The 23421-nt window shown below is 38.7% G+C and overlaps 1 protein-coding gene across 1 annotated transcript in view; it reads left to right on the forward strand.

The window, feature by feature from the left end:
- The window catches only part of LOC120721224 (CUB and sushi domain-containing protein 1-like), a 412254-nt gene that overhangs the window by 209805 nt on the left and 179028 nt on the right, over window positions 1-23421 (forward strand). The window contains 5 exon segments of the mRNA XM_040011416.1: window positions 9508-9702; window positions 10592-10799; window positions 22245-22263; window positions 22265-22358; window positions 23268-23345. Of these exon segments, the coding sequence (XP_039867350.1) occupies window positions 9508-9702; window positions 10592-10799; window positions 22245-22263; window positions 22265-22358; window positions 23268-23345 (594 nt within the window).

The following is a 23421-nucleotide window of genomic DNA, read 5'->3' on the forward strand; positions in this document are numbered from 1 at the left end:
GTGCGAAACCAAAAAGACCTCAAGCATAAATCCCTCAAGCTTCAATTTAACAAGTTTGGACTTGAAGGAATGGTTCTCTTTGCTGCACTGTAGTTATTGCAAGTAGATAAATCTCTCTGTTTGTGATTCATTTTTTGATAACTAACTGCTCTTCTATTCCAGCGGAATGGGTAACAAAAATAATTTAACACAGCGATGACATGTGGAAGTGAAAACTTCCAAGAAACAAAGTAGCTTTACGGTAATTCATTGACAGGATGCTTAAGCTTGTGTCGATGTGAAAATTAACTGTGATTAATAATAAAAGTAACTTATTCACTTAAATTATTTTTCCACAACAAAAAGCAAAATTAGCAAAGCAAAGTCACAAGCCAGCTGACGTAGTTAGGGCGTGTCTACCCCATTATTAAAATCCTGGAAATGCTCCTGGATGTAGTGGCGTGATTAGCAGCTAAAGAGTAAAAAGAGAAGTATTAACAGTAGAAGGAGAAAAAGGAGGGAATATTGGACTTAAACACATTAGATCTCCAGGAAAAAAGCCCAAAGTTAATGGTAGTAATTCCCCTCGTCAGCTGGATGAGTAAATTTGTAATTGCTAACAACTTTATAAGGTGATTATAAGCGCTTTCTGTTGCCCACAAGCAGTCAAAAAATATGTTAATGCTGCTTTTAAATAAGCTAGGGAAATGCTACTGATTCAGCACGATATTATATAATATCCAAAAAAAGGACTTCAATTTTGCCTGGTAGCAAGAATTAAAGTGTGGGTACACACAGAGCAATGAATTTTAATTGAACTTAAATATAAATAGCTAGATTAAGTGGCTGCTGTGTTACAGTAGGCTTTATTTCCTTTTTGTGTCTGTTGGTAAATACCTGGCGATTCTTTGGTTGTTGCTCTTTATGGTGCTAGCCATCACAACATGGGGATTGTATATCACGATGCAATATTTTGTAGTTTCATAGTCAACCTGGAAAGGCTGAGGAGAGCTGGTGTTTAACAGAGTGTAGCTGCTACAGTGATTACTCTGTTTAGCAGGTGATTGATGAGAGGCACTGCTGGAAATGTCACTTGCCCTGCTAATATATTTTCACCAGGGGAGCATAGAAAAGGCGGTGTTAATACATTTTAATACATTTACTCCAAGGGAGCAGAACTGAAATGTAACTTTTAAGGGGTTGAACTTTTTTCCAGCTTAATGTAGTTTAGGTATCAGCTTATGGCTCCAGACAACAGAGCTGAATGTAGATACAACATGTTTTGCTGTTGTGGCGTTTGCTGTTATCGCTACACACCTGAGATCTAATCCACCGGTGTTGTTTTGCCTTGATTTATTACGCCGTTGTTAATTCTGTGGTATTATCTGAATTGCAAAACAAAGTGAAGTTTGTACTCCGGTTGCCCTTCTTCACTGGTGATCACTGGGAATTTATGCTGGAAACATCAGTGCTTGGCACACTTAAAAAGCAAAATCCAACATTTCGAATTGTCAAGCCGAATTCAGAAATGTTTTTTCTCATTATCTTGGACAGTGCAGTCACTATTTCAGATAATAAACAGCTTTATGTCCCAGAGCAATAAATGCAGGAATGAAAGCTCTGATCTGTAATATCATTGGGATGCAGGATGCTGCTTTGAATTAGAATCAAATAAAGTGAACCACGCTATGTTTATCTGACTCTATTGTAGTAGGTATCCCATGGTTTTAAGTGCTGTTGTTTATACTAGGCGATTTGAATAGTGGTATTCATTTTGTTGAACAAGAGCTGTTTAACAATGATATTCACATTAATGATTTTTTTAAATGTCACTTATTATTAACACTTTTTTGAAAACAACAATAGCAACTAAAAAACAATCAGAAGTAAAATGTTCACAAGAAAGAATTAATTACATCTGAAAAACACACATTACTGACTAAAAACTTGGAGACTGAAGTTTCATTTAGCTTTTACATTGCTTATGAGATTTCCACCATCATTTGTGGCCAGTTAGTTATTACACAGCAATTTTATGTCATACCCTTTTTCCTATTTCAACATCGCCCATTACACATTTGTTTTGATTTTTTTTATTTGATTGCTGATAAATATTATATACTTTCCTTTGCTAAAACTTGATGATAATTTCTTAATCTGAAGCAACTTCTTTGAATCTTTCAATTCTCTGTCCAGTCTTTTCAAAAACTGTATTAAATTTTTGTATATATATATATATATATATAATAAAGTGAACAAACAAAATTTTAAACTATAGTGTCAAATATCTCTAAAGTCTATAAACGGGGGTGGTGTGTGGGGGGATATTATTTATTGACAGTCCAAATGGCCCAGGGGAAGAAGGTGTGAGTCTGAAGGTGTGGGACCTGAGGCACCAACCTGAGGGCATCATGTCAAACAGGTGGTGGGCGGGGTGTAAGGGGTCACCTGTGATGACCCTGGTTTACCTGAGGCAGGAGGATCTGGTGATGCCCTCTAGGGGTGGCAGAGGGCAGGCAATTATTTTTTGGGAGGTGTTAATTACCCTCTATGCAGCCTTCCTGTTCTCTGTAATGGCCCCTATGTAGTAAACACCCAGGCAGAAGGAGAGCATGTTATCCACTGAGGAGTGGCAGAAGTCCAGCAGTAGTTTCTGGTCCAGGTTATTCTTTCTCAGGATATGGAGGAAGTGTTGCCGGACAAGTTCTCTAAATTTGTATATAAATGTATAATAAAGCTGTTTTGAGTTGTACTTTGTTTATGCCGAGTCCTGCATTTTGAGTCCCTCCCTTACTGCCCTGCAGCTGACACTTGACATCCATGCTATATCCCTTGTTGTCCAAATGCATTTGGTATAGCCACTATGAGTTCCATTACATTGAGGTGGAGCTGTTTGCTTAAAAGCCATAATGTAAAAAAGCAAAATTAGCCAAGAATAAACATCACAAGTTCTGTCCAAAGAGCACAAAGTCCAACTTTATCAAATTTACTTACAAATTAACTTACTGAATAAAAAAACTGTTAGCAGATTCTCACAAATGACAAACTTAATTGACTCATCATTGTGGCCTAATGTATTACGCTAGACTGCAATAGTTAGTTTGTGTTGAATGTCTTTATAAGGTACAATTTACAGCAAGGATGGCGTCTTGTTTGATCTGTTTGGGGAAAAGATGGAAACAGTTGACTTTATGATTCACTGACAAACATGTTACATTTGGCTCCATATCTGAAGACCTTTCCTTTGATTGTTACCTTTAAATAAGTCCCACATGTCCCACAACCACAGGGTGAGAATTAATTCTAAGGGCTCAAGCAAAGGTGTCCTCAGAATGTGAAACACCCTAATAATAGCTTTGAATTATGAGTTAGTGGTGTCCATAATGCTACATTAGATGATGAATATTGAAACTAAGAGAGAGCTCATTGAGTTGTGAGGGGCCTCCAGTCAGTTAGCAATGGTTCTTGGCCATAATTGGCCAGGAGCCCTATTACAGTTTGTTTGGTTAGAGCTGTAAAGCATTACATGTCAGTCAAGCTGTTAATACATTTGTGCCTTGGGAACATTAGCTATGCTGGGGAGTTCATTTAGCTCAGGGGCTTTGGCATCTTTCCAACTGAAACAACTTTATATGAAAAACTAGAGATTAAAACAGTATGGAGATGATATTTATTTATAGATATACACCATGGGAACGGAGTAAAGGTGTTAATGAATTATGGATTGCACCCACAGAGAGATGCTTTCAGTGTGAACTCACTGTCCCAGCAGAGACATGAAGTGAATTCTTCAGTGGTAAAAGAGGATAGTAGGCCAGTAAATACATTTCATCTGCATCTTTTCCTAAAAATTGTGCTTGTATGTTAATTGTGCAAACATTACCTTAAAATTAGCCAATTTCTTCTAACTGTGAAGAAATTGTCATTTTCTTACAAAGGGACATACTAGACCGAATAGTTTGCTCTCTAAAGTTCACTTACAAGGCTTTGGGTGGAAGAATGGCAGAACTGTGACCGAGGTTGTGGGAGTGTTTTGGATTCAAAACTAAAACTGACCTGAATTTTGAGTTGAGTTGAAATAAAGTCCAAAAAGTCTTTTTATTTAAAAAAAAAAAAAAAAGTTAAGCCAAAGTTTTAATCTCTCTGGAAAGTTGAATTTTCCCCAACATATTTCAAATGTTAACATCTGTCCAAATCCCTGTTTGGCAAAATGCGCACACACTCTGACATTTGTTCTGGTTCCGCTTGGTTTTAACTTTACAGCCCCCTGGAAACCAAACAAGAAATTAGTGATTTTTGCCAGGTATGAGGAGCTGGATTTGACAAAACATCTGTTCCAACATTAGCTCGTGGCAAGTTACATGCTCTGGATACAAATATATTTCACTCCAGTTGTTTTGTTTGTCTCAGAGATGTAGGGGTCATTTTCCACGTATTCCCCGTGTTTTTACTGACAGTTCACAGAGAACATCAAAATAATAGAATTTTGATCTTCTGACATCATTCTATCTATTATATTAATTATGTACTGTACTGGTTTTTTTCCACTTGATGTTAACAGTTTTCTATTTATTTATTTATTTATTTATTTATTTATTAGTTGTGACTGACATTTTAATGAAAGCAACCGATTCTGTACTTGCTATCATCAGCCTCTTTAGATATAGATCTCTAACATATCTTTTTTATCTGTGATTCTACACATATGTTCAGACTCAAAGATGTTAAAAAAATGAGCAAACATTGAAAATCTTAGTCCTTGCTTTTTTCAAACGAAAATTTAATCAGACCTAATTAAAAGAATACATAAAGAACTGGACCATAGGTATACTTAATAATAACACTGGTATCTATTAAATTGTATCTATATACATTCCTATTTACAGTATATCATATATGTTATTTGTATCCCACTATAGAAGAATCTTGTTGTGCTTCTGTGGCAGCAATAGAGAAAGAGAAACTAATGATGAAGCACTCTGGGAATGTTTAATTCACACAGACAGAATAAAAACAAATTAGAAAGGATCAAACAGAAAGTAGGATACAAATATCTATGTTCAAGAATTCTGCAAGACAATAATAATAGTGTATTAATGATTTACCAAAAGGCTTTATCAACACCTCTCTCATGCACCGCTTCCTGTCTCTTTCACTTCCTCATTCCTTCTGGCTGTCATTGTTTGCTTCCGTAACCCTTCATTTGTTCTTTCCCTTTTAACACAACTTGTTCTTCCCCTCCCAACTCTTTCTCTTCCATCCTCTATTCGTTCTTTTTTCATTCACTCATTTTGCGTGTCTAAACCTCGCGTCACCTTTTCATCAATACTGAAATGTTGCCCTTGCAAAGAGTTGCTATAGCAACACACTGACCTGCCCTAAGGCTGTAAAGGGCTGGAAGGGACGAACACAACAGAGGAGCACCATCAGTCACTTTCAGGAGAATCTCACATAAGCACACACAAGCACGTTCACTTGTACGCAGTCATCTTTCCATGACTTCAGAGGACATTACAATGCATTCATTCTCATGATTACGCTGACCATTCCTGTAACTTTAATCTGGTTTTCCTCTAAGCTTAAATCAAGTCTTCAACTTTAATTTTATTGATCTACATTAAAAGATTTGGGTCCCCTTATTCTTACTTTGTCAACAGACATACAAATAGGTAGTAAGTTTCCAGTGATGACTGGTGGAATTAACTTCTTCCCCATTACCACATGGAGTGGGATCCAATCTGCCAATCAAGTTTCTAGTTGGGACTTTAGCTTTTTCTCTCCCGGAGCACTTTGTTGCTTTTCTTGTATATTTATGTATATTTATCTTTAAAAAAAACTCCCTTAGACAATGGTGTGAGTGCAGTAGTATATATTTAGATGACACTGACATACCAATTGGATAGCAGAGTACATGATTATAGATGAAAACTGCAACTTGACTGGTTGGCAGAGACACACAACTGCAAGGTGCTAATTCTCGTGCTGTTGTGATTACTTATTATGCAAAACACCACTATGTGTTCACCATAAATTAATGATAAATAAATAAATCCCAATGACCTCAAATTCTAGATAATTGCAATTTTTAACCATGGAGCCGTCCAATATTAAGTAATCAATGTGATTATGCTGCTGAATGCAACTACAAATGGCTAATTTGAACTTTCCCAGGCACGAGGTCAGAGCTAAACAAGTCTGATTAAAAACATGCCAAACAAATCAAGAAAGTTGTGCACACAGCTTTTATTGCAGACTTGATTTACATTGTAATTAATGTGGAATATCCCCAAACTAGTCCTGATTGTTAGTGGCAAATAAACAGCCATTTGTTCCTCTGAATTAAAAATAGCTAACTTATCAATTTACCACCTATCTATGACTCATATATGTGGGCCCACCTTTTGCTGCCACAAAAGCCATGACCCATCAAGTATGGACAGGTTGCCTTCTTTTCACAGTGTGTCTTGGTGCCGGGCGTTCTCCAGGAAAGTGATGCACACATTCCCGATAAGCCACATGATGTATTGCTCTCCTGGTCTATTTCTGATGCTCACATGCTTATTGTTGGAGTTTCTGGCAGTTGACAGGAGTCAGCATGGGCACTCTGTACCCAGCTGGGACTATGCACCCCTATACACAACAAACTGCGATGCACTGTGTATCCTGACATCTTTCTATCAAAACAAGCATCATGTTTTTCAGTAATTTGAGCTACAGTAGCTCGTTTGTTGAATCACACTGCACGGGTCAGCCATTGCTCCCCTTGGGTTTGATAGATACTGGCCACTGCAGACAGGGATCATCTTACAAGAGCTAAAGTTAAAGCTAAAGACCCAGTCATCTGCCCATCACAATTTGACCCATGTCAAACTCACTCATTGTTATGCTTGCCCATTTTTCCTGCTTCTAACACGTCAACTTTGAGGGGAAAATGTTCAATTGCTCCCTAATATATGCCTAGTCTCAGGTCTGCACCCTTCTGGATAGAGATCTCAGATATCATTCTCCTAAGGCCATCACCCATTTTGGGCGGTCACTGCTCCTAGTGTTCCAGTTAACACGTTCACTATTCATATCTTCTCTTGCTCTCAATCCTTGGTTTCTTGACCTTCTTGTGTTCCCACTTCCTGATGTTGCCATCACTTGGTGTGCTATATTGATCACTATGGCCATCTTCCTCTGCTTGTCCACCACTGCTACTCACCTGCTACCACCACTACTCATCAGCAGTTTCTCTATCTGTATCTCTATCTGTATCCGGAAGTCCCACAGGATTCTAGCTTGGTTATTCTCAACCACCTTTGGGGGTGTATTCCATTTTGATATTGGTACTTCCAGACCATACTCAGCACAGTATCAGCTCAGCTGTATACTAGGCCAGCCACTTGGTTATCATTAGCATCTTGCTCGCAAAACACCAGCTACTGGTAGACCAGGCAGTCGCCCGAGACTGCAAGACTAGGCTGACCAACCCGTGCCCTGATTGGATTGATTACAAGAAGGTCAATGACTCGATGCCCCACACCTGGATCCTGGAATGCCTGGAACTATACAAGATCAACAGGACCCTAAGAGCCTTCATCAGGAACTCAGTGGGGATGTGGCGTACAACACAACTTCAAGCCCAAGTCACACACAAGTCACAATACAGTGTAGGATCTACCAAATATATATACGACATTAGCACTGTTACATCATAGCAAGGTCCTGAGTTTGAGTCCACCATCGGGCTGGGGTCTTTCTGTGTATAGATTGCATGTTCTGCCAGTGTCTGCGTGGCTTCTATCAGGTATTCCAGCTTCCTCCCACATGTCCAAATACATGAAATAGTGGAGTTAGGTTAACTGGTGATTTTAAATAGGTGTGAATGTGCAAATGGTTTTCTGTGATTCCCAAATCACACCTAAAATTTAATTTTAGGAGATGACATGATAGTTAAACCACCACACTTGGTGTTTTGATGATAACATATCAAAACATCAAGTGTGTGTTAACAAGGATACTTAGGCCTTAGGACACTCTGATTTGTCTATATGAGGGAAACCCTTTGAGCATGAGGCAGGTATTTTTATTTATTTCTTTTTTTAACATGACAGCTTGGCAGACACAGAACTCTACAGTCACATAACTGTAACTAATGACTTGGCTTGAACACATGATTCTTTCTTTTTTTGCTTTTTTTCCCCCATTCTTCTTTCACTCCTTCAGCCTGTCCTTGAGTCAGTGATTTAGCTTGGGCTTTGGATTTGGTTTTGTGCCTCACCGTATTAAAACAGAGCAGGGTGGATGTTTGTGCAGAGGACAGAATGGTCAGCTGAGTGCAAGTTACTTGTCTCTGATGCATGACTTCATACAATCCAAATAATGAGTCAATTATAGTAAATTATACATGTTTGGACCCCACTGCAATTAGTTCACCTCTCTGTTTTGCTGTGTGACTGGAGTCTCCTCTTCTTTTCCAACCTCCTCCCCCTCTGCCTTCCCACCGCTCTTTTCCCATTTACTCCTTCTCCTTCATTATATCACTAGTCTTTCTCCTACTCCCTCTTCTCTTGTCTGTAGCTTTCTCTTTCTCTCTTTTTCTCCTCTTCTTGCTCTCTTTGTCTTCCTCTCACCCCATCCCTTCCCCTTTCTCAGTGTCCTAGTTCACAGGGTCTCATGGTGAAGCTTTGTCTAATTACCATGCTAGCATTTAACTGGAACAGCGTACACAAACACACAGATTCACTTACTCAACACCCCTTACACATAAACACACTGCACAGTGCATGCCCATAGACAGATACACATAAAAGCCATTTGGATGCACATTACGAACAGACATTACACACCCAGCAAGTTAACATGCTCCAGTTATACAAGTACACATAACACACAGCATACACCAGGGTTAGATACAGTGGAATTTGTCCAGGTTGAACTACAGCCACTGTGTTGCTGCCCCTTCTGTGAAGCTAAGGCGTGTTGGCTACAGTCATAGTTGATTTTGGCCTAGTTATACCATGAACTGCCTGTAGCTTCTCCCACTGTAGAGCTGTGTCATCTAAGAACGCGCAGCAACAGATGCACATTGGAGGCAAAATGCTTGCCAGACATCTCAATACCACGCAGTCACTTTAGCATATTTTTAGGTTTCCTGGGAAAACCAAACATACATACAATATGTGTCATTTTGTGTGGGTAATTAGGTTGACTGTAAAATATAGTATATTTAATAATTAACTGATTAAGACAAATAAAAGCAAAATGCTGAACTCAAAGCATTTTGCTTGTTTTGTACTGGATAGTTTTACCGCTTCAAAGTAAACACAAATTGCTCAGTAACCCTGACTGACTAATAGATCTATAGTTGAGCTGTTTTATGTGGTAACAAGCCAAAAAGTTTGTAGTTCATACTAACACTCAAATATTAAAAAATACTGCAAGAACTTCTTGGTTGGTTATTTTTCACTATAACAAATAGTTAAATTAATGGATATTTTAGAGGTAATAAACGATTTTCTCTGTCTGCTCTTCTCTTTGTTTCAGTGCTGCCGAGTCATACATGTGGCACCCCTGGTCTCATTCCAAATGGAGTCATTCATGGCTCGCGGTACAACATGGGGGATAAAATCCGATACAGCTGTGAGTCAGGGTTTGTATTGGAAGGACACAGTATCCTCACATGCATCGTATCGCCTGGAAGTGGAGCACAATGGGACTTCCCATCGCCTTTTTGCAGAGGCAAGACATTTTCTCTTTCTTTCTTTCCATTTTCAATTCATTGATATTGCTTCTAGAGATTTTTTTAGTAATGCCGTTCAAAAGGACTTGCAGTAAATACAGTTTAGAAGATGGAAACCATTCTTTTTACTTAAATGAAACTGACAAGATACCTTTCACATAATCATGACCCAAAGCTAAGTTCAAAAGTAAACTGTATGTACTTTCCATTGTCTCCATTGGAGTCTTTCAGTTCTTTCATTTGAACTGAACTAAGCTCCGATTGAGGGAAATGAAAAACTGTTCACCAATTATAGCCATGAAAGTAAAAGATCAGAAAAAAAAATCGCATCGCTAAGATCATGAGAACTGAAGAAACTTGACATAAGGGTCATTAGCCAGAAGATGAGAGCCCCTGTGTATTGATTGCTTCCAAAGCACAGAAAAGTCTGCCTCAAATTACATCACAAACTACTGTATCAACCAGATGGTGCCCAACATCCTTAAGTAAAGCCCCTTTAATGGTTCATTAGTCTACAGACAAGAACAGATCTGTTCATATGTCTTCCATTAGAGTGAGTAGATGGTTGAATAGCTCTATTGAGGGTTTACTACTAAATGAGTAGTTGTGAATGAAAATTAACAGATGATCTAAATCATAGTGATGATGTGATAATGACAATACTGTATTTATTTCAGCTCATAGTGTGTGCATTGTGTTTATTTGTCTGCTAATGTTAGAGAGGCATGTGTCAAAAAGTGTGGTTTTTAATGTGTGAAAACATTGACACATTGACACAAAAAAACATGAAATAAATGATAAGCCAACCCAAGAAGGCCAAGAAGTTAAGTTACAAAATCAGTATATGAAATAATAAAAATAGCATTCGTTTCATCTGTTTCTAACCAGCTGAGGGAGCGTGTGGCGGTACGTTACGAGGCACCGCGGGTTCAATAACCAGCCCTGGATACCCAGCAGAGTACGACAACAACCTGGACTGTACGTGGTCAATCCTTGCTGAGCCCGGGGACACCATAGCTCTCGTCTTCAATGACTTCTTATTAGAGGACAAATATGACTTCCTGGAAATCAGCGGGACAGAAGCACCAAGCATATGGTAAGACACATCTCACACACAGATTGCAATGCTGAGCCAGATAACGCAGGGATCTTTGTACAAATCAGCATGACTGAGGCACCATGTGTCGAGCGGTAAATATATAATGAAAACAGAGGCACACACAATCATCACTGACACTTAAAGCTTTAGTGGTATAGTCATCTTTTGTGTGTGGTTTTTTTTTTTTTAATTTTGAGCAGTGAAAGAAAGAGTGTAGCATAGATGTAAACAAAGTGGACATTGATGTTCTATAAATTAGGCGGATGCTTCATTCCAAGAATTAGCAACCCAGAGACTTTATTGTTCAGTTATCTGATTTGCTTACACTGAAGAGAACAGTTGTTGTTTTCACTCCAATTTTCCCTAACAAGAGTACTTTCAAGAATGGCTTTTAATTTTAAAAGGGGACTAATGATGTTGTTGGGGAGGACAGATACAACCGCTGATTGATTACCTACACAGGAGTCCTGTTGATTTTCCTGATTTATTCAAATCCCATAGGCAAGGTGATAAATAGTTGTGTTTTTGCTCCCATTTTTTTCTGTAGTTGAGTTTGAAAATTTGCACTCTGCTGTGCCACAAAACGCTCTGCTTTTTAAATTTAGAGCACTGTTGGAAGTCATGTTGGTTTGTTTGAAATATCACACGCATCCAGTGGAGGCTTCAATATGTTTGTGCAAAGGTGAGAGAAGCTTAATGGTTAGGGATGGGGGACTTGTTTCCAGGTTGTAAGTGCTGGGAAATCAAGAGAGGGGAAAGTATGAAGTTGTTTGGCCTCTGTCAGTAATAACAACAGACATGCCTGGAAGCAAAGCCTAATTAGACATTAGTAAACTCTAAATTTTTAGACATGATTGAAACAAAACATACATATTCTCGTCTCTGTTAGCGTAGATTATCCCAGGTTGCTTTCTTCTTCAGAAAGAGCAATTACTTTGAATTGAAAGGGATTTGACATCTGTGATACGTTTTTGGTGTTACATAAACACCAACAACCAAAAACCAAAATCCTGCAATGCTTTGTTAGCAGCATTTGCTTCAATAGTGGGTATTTTTGTATGCAAGTTCTTTCGATAGTGTTGTTTAGACACAACAATACAACTTCAGAATATTAATCATTAAAAATATTTTCCAAATAATAAAACCAATTCCAAGAGATTGCTTTTAGAGGATTCTTTCTTTTTCTCATGTTCTCCTAACTGTAACTGATGTGTTCCATGTGTAGAAAATGCTTTGTGATTGTGCTACTGCTTGCAAAGTAATTGAATGAATAGGTCGACAGATAAATAAGAGGAGTGAAAGAGGCAGAGACAATAGCACTGGATGAAAACAAAAGGAATGGAGAATAATTGTGCATTTAGTGCCGTCACCAGTCGAGCAGTGCGCATCAACCATGGCATTCTCATGATACTGTTTGTGTGTGTGCGTGTGCACATGTGTGTGTTTTTGTCAGGTCTTAAGTGGCTCTCTGACAGGGTGAGCTGTTGATTGTTTCTCTAGGCTCTGACAGATTACACACAGTCAAGTGCACACACGCATACACACAGCTTGGCTCTGACAGTATAACATTCAAGGACCACTGTCAGCCCACCCTCTGCAATGCAGGGGCAAGATAAGGAAGAGTAGTAGAGAGTGCACCCAACATTTTGTTACATGGAAAATGGAGACTGCAAGAACTAAGCACTTTTGTCTTGACTGCTCTGATTAGGGTTTAACATCTCCGTCATACTTAAAAGAAAAACTCCTGCAGTAAAGATTGAGGTAACTTGGTGATTTATCTAATGAGCCACCGCAACAGGCTGTGAAAATATGCATCATCTCAAAAAGATGTTTTCAGCTATATAGCAAAACACAGAAACCTAGATGTGTACAACAAAGTTCCCAAATTGGGAATAAACCAAGAGATGTTTTAGTTGTACCACCCACATGATTTAAAAAAAGACCTAAAATAAAATGGAAAGGGTTTTGCCATGCACAACCTAATACAATCCTAAGTACTTTTCTCCAGAGGTGGGATTAAGTGATGACTGACATTTTCACTGAGGCATGAAAACAGGTCATTGTGAAAATGACTGACACCTGACAAGACTACTCTGATGGATTCTTCCTGTTTACAGAGAGCATTTTCTGATTGGCTGTCCCAAAAGCAATTTCCTGTTTCATGTTCCTGTCTGCTAGCTGGCAAGTTGAATGTCAGGTTGACTAGCTGTCACACATACATATACCCACAAAAACACTGATACACACACACACACACACACACACGCACGCACGCACGCACAGAATTGGTCATATTATGCAATTCCACACCTCGTATTCGTTTCAGAGACAAAACTTTATTGCTGCAGACAAGTGAATATGTTAAACTGTTTGTACACCTCAACTATGATGGTATTTGAAACTTAGTCTAATTTGTAAGATTATGTGATGGATAATCCAATAGCTGGTCCCAGTTTTTGGTCCACTGTGCTTTACTGGGTTGAAAACTACCTGTTGAGTGAGGTCGAACTGGCAAAAAAAAGATTGATTGACAGAAACAGGGTCAGGAAGACACAAGGTAGCAAAAACATCCAGTTATTTGTGTTGTTGATTGCTGTGTGCTAATGGTATCACAGCTCCGAAAGGGCTTTGGACTTGAACATTTGATAGTAGGTTATACAAATAAACTGACCCAACTTTCTTCCTCTACTTTATTAGTCATGCAATTTTTGCCAGCTACATATTAATGGTTTGTGGGGAGGGGTTGGTGTTCTAAATTTAAGATGTTATGTATTCGAATGTGTGGCCTGTGCCTGTGTATGATGAAGGGGGTGTGTATCTGCATGCATCTGTTCTTTCAAGTAGCATTTAGTCTTACAGTATGTCTGTAAAGTTCTCAGTCATCCAGGTCATCGTAGTCTAAGGAGCTGAAAGAAGACCAACCGGTCGCAGCAGATGGCCCCGCCCCTCCCTGAGCATGGTTCTCCTGGAGGTTTCTTCCTGTTAAAAGAGAGCCTTTCCTTCCCACTGTCGCCATAGTGCTTGCTCACAGGGGGTCATATGATTGTTGGGTTTTTTTCTCTGAATGTATTATTGTAGGTCTATCTTACAATCAGTGTTGGGAAGGTTACTTTTAAAATGTATTCCATTACAGATTACAGAATACATGCCCCAAAATGTATTCTGTAACGTATTCCGTTACGTTACTCAATGACAGTAACGTATTCTGAATACTTTGGATTACTTAATAGATTATCATGCTTTTTACAACAACGTGAATGTACTATTGCTGTGATTTATTACTATTACTGAAGGTCCGCGACTCCGAACTGTAGTAAAGGGACCTCTGACTAATACGGCGGGGTCCCTGTCGGCTCATAGCCGAAAACTAGCTTTACTTTGTTGTGTGGGTCAACTTTGCTAGTGAGAGACAGAGAGAGGCGTCGAAAGGCTGCTCCAACGGAACTTATTGTTTTCGGAGGAAAACACGAACACGGTGTACAGTCGAGTCTTAATAGCTAACTTACAGCTGGGCTCGTCAGGCACTCTTCTTGGCTGCAGTGGTTATTATTATATTTACATGCTTCCAGCTCCCGTTTTTGCTCGATGACAACTCGTACCTTTCCACTCCCCTTTTTCTCCCTCCTCACGCTCACAGACCCATAACGTGTATGGCAGTCCATTCTCCCTGCAACACGGACTACACTGCCCATGATGCTACATTCTTTAGAGCTATGCTTGTAGCATTCTGCCTGTTAGCTTAGCACAACAACAACAACGAAAAGGTGCTCTCTCACTCAGGAAACACACAGTCGCAGAGAGAGAGACAGCGTCGCCCTGTAACCATGGCAACCGTAACGCTGCCGCCTGGAACAACAGAACGTAGCTGTCAAACAAAACCCAAACAGTCCTGACCCGCGACAAAATGAAACAGGAAAGTACCGCAGTGTAATCCATTTATTTCAACAAAGTAACTGTATTCTGAATACCACCTTTTTAAACAGTAACTGTAACGGAATACAGTTACTCATATTTTGTATTTTAAATACATAACGGCGGTACATGTATTCCGTTACTCCCCAACACTGCTTACAATATAAAGCACCTTGAGGCAACTGTTGTTGTGATTTGGCACTATATAAATAAAATTGAATTGAAAATTGAATTGAATATCCACTGTGAATGACCATCTTTGAACAGAGCCGGTGGCTTACGACACCAGCTGTCTGCCATCTATAATTCAGTTTTGAGAACCCTTCTCGGACGCCATAACACACACTCACATTCTGGGCCTTTTGACCTCAGGAAATCACATGATAGGGTCGGGCCAGGTTTGGGGCTAGGTTGTGACCTACACCCATTTTCACACCTTGGCTCATGTGATTAGGTAGAGGATCATTAGGGGGTCCATGTCGCTCTTGGGGGGACACCCATAGGGCTTAAATCTGGGACTCTCCACCATTTGACCTTAGAACTGAGGGAGCTTCTCGGATAACAGGTGAAACGTCTTCAAGCAACTTAAAGAAGTCCAGACGCTTTTCTTTCCAAGCTTAGACTACTCCTACAGTAGGTGTAACTAAGGTGTAACTCCTAATGGACTGGCATCAAGAGCAGATGCATATTAGTTAAATGTGAAACATTCAGAGAACTCCATGCTGATAATAATCTGTATGAACCTCTCAATTTTTTTAATTTCAATTCAGATACTATAAAAATAATAGTACAGTACAAAAAAATAAAAACACATAATGGCAGAAAGTGGTGTATCATGTTTATTATTCGAATAACCTACCAGCTTTGTTACCCTATGACTTTGCTATCCATCCTTGACTACAGATGGAGAAATGTCAGTGATTTTATTTATACTACTCTGACTAGAAATCCCTTTGATCAATTCAGAAGCGCCAAACCTAATACGCCTCTGGTTTGGTGAAACAGGAGCATGAAAAATGACTTCAGCCTCTTACAAGCATAAGCCCAAAAATGTGAGTGCTCTGAAATTGCAAACTTATTCATGATCTTGAAGGTTTAATGACCTTTGTGGGGAAAAGGCAATTTCTGAGAGTCAGGTCCTAAAATTAGGCAGTGTAAGGACATATTATAGAAATGTAACAAAAAAATAGTTGCCTAAAGACATCATATAAAAGGTACAGATTCATGTAGCAAATGGTTTCAGTTCACGTTTTAATTCTAATGTTGTCATAACTTGAACTATATAGACCACAGAGAAAGAAAAAAAATACGAGCTAACCATACTGTAAAAGCAAGATTACCCAATCAGCAGTGTTGTCGGCAGTAGATTTCCTCAGTTTCCTGTATTACACGCTGATATACCTGTGGATGTACTTTCAAAGACAGTGAAAGGGATGTCATAAATCTTCATACATTTTCTTTTTCTCCGATAATCTGTGAGAGGAGATCTCAGAGGAACTTTGGGAGGGCGCGCTGGACACAGTGCACAAATCACCTGTCTGTGTAAAACATGAGCTGATCCAGTTTAAAGTTTTATGTCATGTCCACCAGGTAAAAGTTAGTCTCTAGTCAATATAGAAGTAAAAATAGATGCAAAGAAGTGTTGTGAAGTCCCTGTGCACATATTCCAGGCTTGCCGTCGTCTACAGTCCTATTGGAGGGAATCTTTATAGTATTGTTTAAGAATACTGGAAAACTGGATATGGAGTTACAGAGGCCTTTGGATAAGCAGTCCAGGCATGAGGTGTCCATGCACCTGGTGATGCTTAAATATTCACGATGTATTTAAAAATCATATACATTTCTGTTGTTTTCCATACTTGGTTTCGTATTGTTACTCTTCTTTTACCAGCCACTGGTTACATAAATACTCAGCTTAATGTTTTTTATGAAATATAGACTGTTATCTGTGACAGTGTAACTACTGTTATCTTCAGATCTGAATGTATTTTTTCTCTCTCTGATTGTATGAAATGAGCTTTGTTGATCATTATATTGAAGGTTTACTGCAGGTCTTCTGCAGCTCTTAACCCCTCTTCTCATTCCATTACCTCCACCTTTCACTCTTTTCATGCTTGCCTTTATTTTTTTCTTTCTCTGCACTCTTAGCTCTCTATCTGGCTATTCTTTCATTTCCCTCTTCCCCTGTGCTCCTTTTGCCCAGCTCTCATCCTCTGCCTCTGTCTTTCGATGCTAAGAGAAACAATGTTGGCGATCTTTTTCTGTAACTTAATGAGTCCTTATTTATAAGTGCTTACAATAAGTTCAAGTGTCATGTTTTCAAGAACAGTTTATTAAATTTAGTTCTATCTTGGTCACTACAGTAATGACACTGATTTTCCTCAGTGTTGAAAACTCAAGAATTTGCATGAGGATTTTGAAAAAGTAGTGTTTAATAATAATCAAGTCGGTAAAATGCCCATTCGTTTTTCTGCGACTGAGACAGTCCCCAAGTTGCTCTTCATACACATGACATTCAACATTAGATTCTTTTGTAGCAGCTTGACCTCGGTGGTCTATCATAGTAATGCTTTGGTGTGCAAGTCCTTGATCATTTGAACTGACCCTCTGGCCTCTATACTTATCTGGAAGTTCAAAGAGCACCACAACCAGCCTGCAGCATCTTTAGATGAACCTTGTCCATCCTCAGAGCCTTTTCATGACACATTCAATGACTGCCAAAGAAAGAGGCTAGATATTTTTTCTCCAAATGTTGTCTTTCTTCCTATTTGTTCTGCTCTCATGTCCCTCTGTTACATCTCATTTCTCCTCCGTTTAGATCTCCTGCTTTCTGATCCTTTCCCGCTGCTTCTCCCTCATTCCCCTTCGTGCAACTGCCAGTCCTCCTCTTACTCTCTTTTTCTCCACTTTGTGACACATCACTTGTCCTGTTATTACATTTACATTTTAAATTATGTTTACTGTCTGTGGGACTGCCGGTGTGTGTCTCTGTGTGTATCAGTGTAAAAAGGGTGAGTGTGACATTTAAAGTAGCATTGTAGCCAGGTTTTGCACTAAGGAGTGGGAATAAACAGCTATCTGTTGTGGATGATGTGCTTTACACTTGTGACCTGTATACAATAATTTATTTTTACTGTGGCTTTTTGCCATTTTACAGATGCACACATCCACAGGGATTTGCAGTAAGTGCAACAATGCAGTAAGGTTAAAAATATGTATTTGCAGCAATTCAAGCAGCCAGTCAGAAGAGTAGGTGCCAAAACATTGGTGCCCCAGTAGTATAAAGTTGTGCGTCTGTGTTTATCTTCGTATCACAAAAAGGCTAGTTTCCCTAACAATAGAAAAGTGCTAGAATATTCCCACAAATAGCTCTCTGCTGGTCTTGGTTTACTTGTCCATCTCCTCTCTGCTGCATGACTTGGCCTCACGTCTTCTGTTCCCTTCTCCCCCCCCCCCCTGGTCTGTCAAACATCTCCTTTTCTCTTTTCCCCTCTCCAGTGTTTTCATCTTTCATATTTCTTGAGTTTTGTAAACATTCCTCTCTCTCTCTTCCCTGACATGTTCATCTTTGTTTTATCCTCACAGCTTAATTCTTTATGTGATTCTATTTTTTATTTATTTTTGCTCTTTCCATCCCTCCTCTCATTTTCCTTTCCAGCGTCACTTTCTTTCTCATTCATCTCCATTCTTTGCAATCTCGTATTAGTATTGCCCAACCTCATTTAGGCTTGACTCTTTCTCTCTCCCTTTATCACTTTGACCTCTCAAAGCGACTAGTCTAATCCTTCTCTTCCTGTTCATTTAAGTGACTTTCTCGCTCTCACCTCCTCTTCAGTGTTTTTCCTTCCGATTATTTCTTCTTTGCTCGTGTCTTTCTTTTAAGCTCTCTTTCACTTGCGTTTATTCTTCTGTGGAAAAACCTCCTGTTCCACCTATCCTTCACGTCTCTCCTCTCTTCTTCTCCTGTTTCCTTTTTTGTCAAGCATGCTTGTTTTTGAAAGATTAAGGGAACCTCTCTTTTCATTTGCTTCTCCTCCTTTTCTACCTTTCTTTTTAGTTCACTCTCATCTCCCACATCCCTTGTTCTGTCTCCTCTCTGACCCCTTGTCTCACTCTCACTCCAGTGTCAGGCAGGACGCCAGTACGCATGAATAATGGAAGAGAGGCAGCATATCATGCAATTTTTTTTCCTTTCTCTTCTTAACATTTCCCCCACCTCTCTTTATTTTCGAGACATATAAGAATTTACTACCCTGTATTAAATTAAACTCTGTATATAAACAAGATTGTAATCGTTTAAGCCCTATAATATCTGGAGTGCATGAGAACCTTTTAATTACAACTTTTAGGTCTTCAAGGCTTATTCAGAACTTACTTTTCTAAAATGTCAACACACACATAAATACACTTCAGCTGGTTATTAATGTACTAACGCATTGGGCCACACCTCTTAATCTTTGAATTCAGGTCTTCTCAGGTCCATTGCCATAGGTGTATAATATAAAGCACCTAGCCATGAAATCATTGGTCCTTCTAAAGAGCTCACTTATGGCAGACCACATATGGGCATGGGGATAGGAAAGTCATCTCAGTGCAACTGATTCAGTAACTGCTTTCCAGAGTTCCACACTTCCTCTGGTATTAACATCTGCAAAAAAAACTGTGCACTGGAAGCAATGGTTTTCACAGGCCAAGCAACTCCTGTAGTGTGTAGCTGGTCTGGTGCTTTTGTCCATATCGTGTATCTAACCCAATCATGAGAATCAGAAAGGTCATTTAAATGACTTCAAACATTGTATGGCTCTTGGTTCCAGTCGGGCTGGCATGAGCATTTCAGAAACTGCTGATCTGCTGGGATTTTCCCACACAACCGTTTCTAGGGGTAACAGATAATAGTCTGAAAAGGAGAAAATATCCGGTGAGTGGCAATTCTCCCGGTGAAAATGCTTGTTGATGCCAGAGGTCAGAGGAGAATGGCCAGAATGCTTCGAGTTTACAGGGCGGCAACAGTAACTCACGGTAAAGTGCAATCACCTGAAAATGCAGGTATCTGTACTTTACTTGAGTATGTATTACTTTACTTTAAGTATATATTTATTTGAGTCTTGAGTATTTTAGTTGTGCTTTGTTACTTTCCACCTTTGCTTCTTATGCAGCGGTGCATTAGTAACAAAATAACATAACTTAATATAGCACTCTAGCACTTAGCTATAAAAACTGGATAAAACGTAAATGTTGCTTCATGTTTCTTTCCTCTGTTTAAGATAGTTAGGAAAGCACATATACATATAGAGAGAGATTGATATTATACATTAATAGAGTGATATAATGTACTCATATATAATGTATTAGTAATATATATAAGTACAGCCATAATGTAGCATTGCTTACTTTCTCTTTATTGAACTTTGTATAAAACAATGTTCCTCTGTGGTAAGTTTTTGATTGAATCTGACTTTAGTCAAAGAGAAAACAGCACAGTCTAGCACTGTATCCTTATGTAACTATAAGCTGTTTCATCATATAGACCTTTCCTTTTTTTTTTTTTTTTTACATCAGACAGGTTGTCTGAGAACATCTTCTGCCAGGCTAGGCTGAGATAAAATTGCACATTCTTTTGAAATCATTGTAAAGGTTCGCTGAAGTTTTGAAACACAAAATAAATACTGCAATAACAAGCCTATATATCCTTTGTTAATGTTTGTAGGGAGCCCCATCCTTTTTAGTCTAGTTTTCATATCATGCACTATATTGTTTGTGTTAATGTGCCACACGACAAGACATTTATATTTAAGTGCTCTCACTGATAAAGACTGCTAGTTGACTCTCTGAGAGATGACACATCACACTACAGTACTGGAGCTTTTCACTGTGTGTACTATAGTGTTATATCGCCTCGGGGTAGATACATTGGCAGGGTTTTTTTTTTATCCTCTTACAGATTTTCTTCTTTTTTTTCCCTCAGATTTTTTAGTTGATAACCCAGCTTTATTGACAGTATCAAATCTAATCAAAGAATCAAATCAATGAGGTTCTCTAAGAAGCTCTCTAATTACATTTTTCTTTTTAATTTTTTATAGTTTATTCCCTCATTTTCTTCATGAGTATTTGTAACTTGCTCTCTCTAGTCTACTCAGTGTAACTGCGGCATTATTAAAGGGCAGTTAGTGTGGCGCTTGTTGCTCTAGAGAGGTTGGTAGAACATGAGCTTCCAGGCAGCATCTCCTACATCATTTCCTCGCTTCTCTGTGTGCATCGTTTTTTCCGTACTTTTTGTTTTATTCTTTTTAACGCCGTGTTGGTTGCCGTTGGTAAAGAAAAGTAACAGAAGCTAAATCTGATGTAAGACTTACCATAGGGTACTGACTTATCCTCTTAGTAGGGATGGTTAAAAAATGTGTGAAGTTATTTCTTTTTTCTTCTGCTTTACTATCAACAGCCCCCTCTTTTACTTAACTTTCCCCTGTAGGGTTTGGTGTTTATTGTGATTGTGTGTGAAACTCAGATAGTTTCTAGCCCAGCTCTTATGAAATCAGGAATATACACTTTTTTTTCAAAGTCACTAAGCATTATATCCTAATTCAGTCAACTTTACAAAATAGATGAGCCTTGTTTTTCAGTTAACAAAGTTGCTTTTTCTTATTTTTTTGCTGATGAATTTTTATAACAAATTTTACAGCTTTTTTTTTTTTTTTTTTGCAAATGTATTTTTTTCAGCAAGGACTTCCCTCAATGGAAACCACTTAGACACTGAAGTAGGACTGTGACCAGTACAAGTGCACACATTATGCTTTTGGTGAAGGTTGATCATAATGGGAATGGATAATATCATTCACTTCCCACATCTGCATTTCCAAACCAGTGGAACAAATTGCCTTTTTGCAAAAACCTCTTTAAATTATAGCCAGCCTTTGTACCATGGAGGACAAATCAAAGGGACTCAAAAATTATACCTTGAACTCACTAGAAACTTCTCTCTACACTGGCACATTTTCATATTTTCACATGAAACATAGATCCAGTAGTTTTTCTGCACCTCTGTGCTCTGCCTTGCATATCTTACATATTTACAGTTGTTTGTCAATAGGCATTTTGCTACATTTTTCACAGTAGCTGATCATGCTGGTTATTTGTAATTAGAGAACAGCACTTTCTTCCAACAACTACACTGTGCATTTTTTTCTTGCTGTTTGCTATAACAGACTGTTGTGATAAACATAATTTATCTCTGAAGGAGGGTCTAAACCTCTATCTAATATTCAGCATGTTGCTATACTTGCCACTAGAGAAAAGTAGAAATATATTTCACATCGACAAAATAAAGCAAAATTCACTGTAGATGGACTCTGTGTTTCAAAGGATCTGCCTTGTGATGTTGTGCTGTACTGTCCACAGCGTCGTACGACACAGTAAGGAGCACAGCGCTATGAATATTAGAATATCTTACGTCTTAGGTTTGGTATCTGTCTGCATCAATCATGTTCAGTTTATGTTTTGTTCTTAATAAAGTTCTTGTTTGCTTACTTCCAGGCTGACTGGTACAACTCTGCCCTTCGCCAGTGATTTCAAATAAGAACTGGGTTCGGATACATTTCACCTCCGACAGCAATCACAGAAGAAAAGGGTTCAGTGCTCAGTATCAAGGTATTACTCGTTCAGACACACCTTTTATGTCTCTGTAATTTTTACCACTGTGTTATACTTATAATTACTTGTATGTAGTGTGTGTATGCATCACTGTGTGTTTGAAAATTATGCTGTTTCGAACACATTTACAAACGATCCCACACATTAGTTACATTAGTTGTTATTATTATTATTATTATTATTATTATTATTATTATTATAAAAAGTGATTTAAATCAACTCATTGGACTAGATGGGATTTTCCTGCCTGACTGATCAGTTATGTCGCTTAATGAGTATATTAAGGTGAATTTCAGTTTCCATATGATGGATCAGATTTAATTGGCTGCTCCCAACACAAAGCACAGTGATCCAAGACTGGTCTGTCTTCCTGCATATCTTGCTTCCTGACTTGTCTTCATCTGTTTTGTCGCTGTCTCTGTCTTCCTCAGCTATTTTTCTTTTCTCAAGCCATTGGTGCGTCTACTATTTCCTGTGCCTGTGTGTGTCTGCGTGAGCGAGAGGGATCGGGAGAGAGATGTGCTTTTTATGCCATCTCTGTTTCTCAGTGGAATGCAGTTTAGTTGTAGCACAGATTTTCCTGTTATTCTCGGCAGTGCTGCCACTTAGGATAAAATAGATTGAATAAATTTTAATGCTGCTCATCTCTTTTGCTGCCCCCCTTTTCCCCTTTGTCCTCACTTTTCTGTTTCCTTCAGTTTCTTTTGCTGTTTCCTGTTCTAATTATAAATTTGTTGTGGATTTGTAAGTGCAAGGGGGTGAGAAGCATTTCTTGGATTGCACGCATAGGTGCACCAAATGGCAACCCCCTAAAATAATTAGTGTTTTGCAAAAAAGACAAACAATTAAATCTTTAAAAGATGTGATGTATAATTAAATGAATAACTGCTAATTTCCTTCCCACAGTGAAGAAAGCAATCGAGCTGAAGTCTAGAGGGGTGAAAATGATGCCCAGCAAAGACTCCAGTCACAAAAACGCTGTCTGTAAGTACCCTACAATCTGCCGTGGTTTTGTGTGCTGATGCAGATGCTGTGACCGCGTTGTTCAGATGGCATTGCA

Source organism: Simochromis diagramma, unplaced genomic scaffold, assembly GCF_900408965.1.
Source record: "Simochromis diagramma unplaced genomic scaffold, fSimDia1.1 OVJJ01000603.1, whole genome shotgun sequence".
Taxonomy (NCBI): Eukaryota; Metazoa; Chordata; class Actinopteri; order Cichliformes; family Cichlidae; genus Simochromis; species Simochromis diagramma.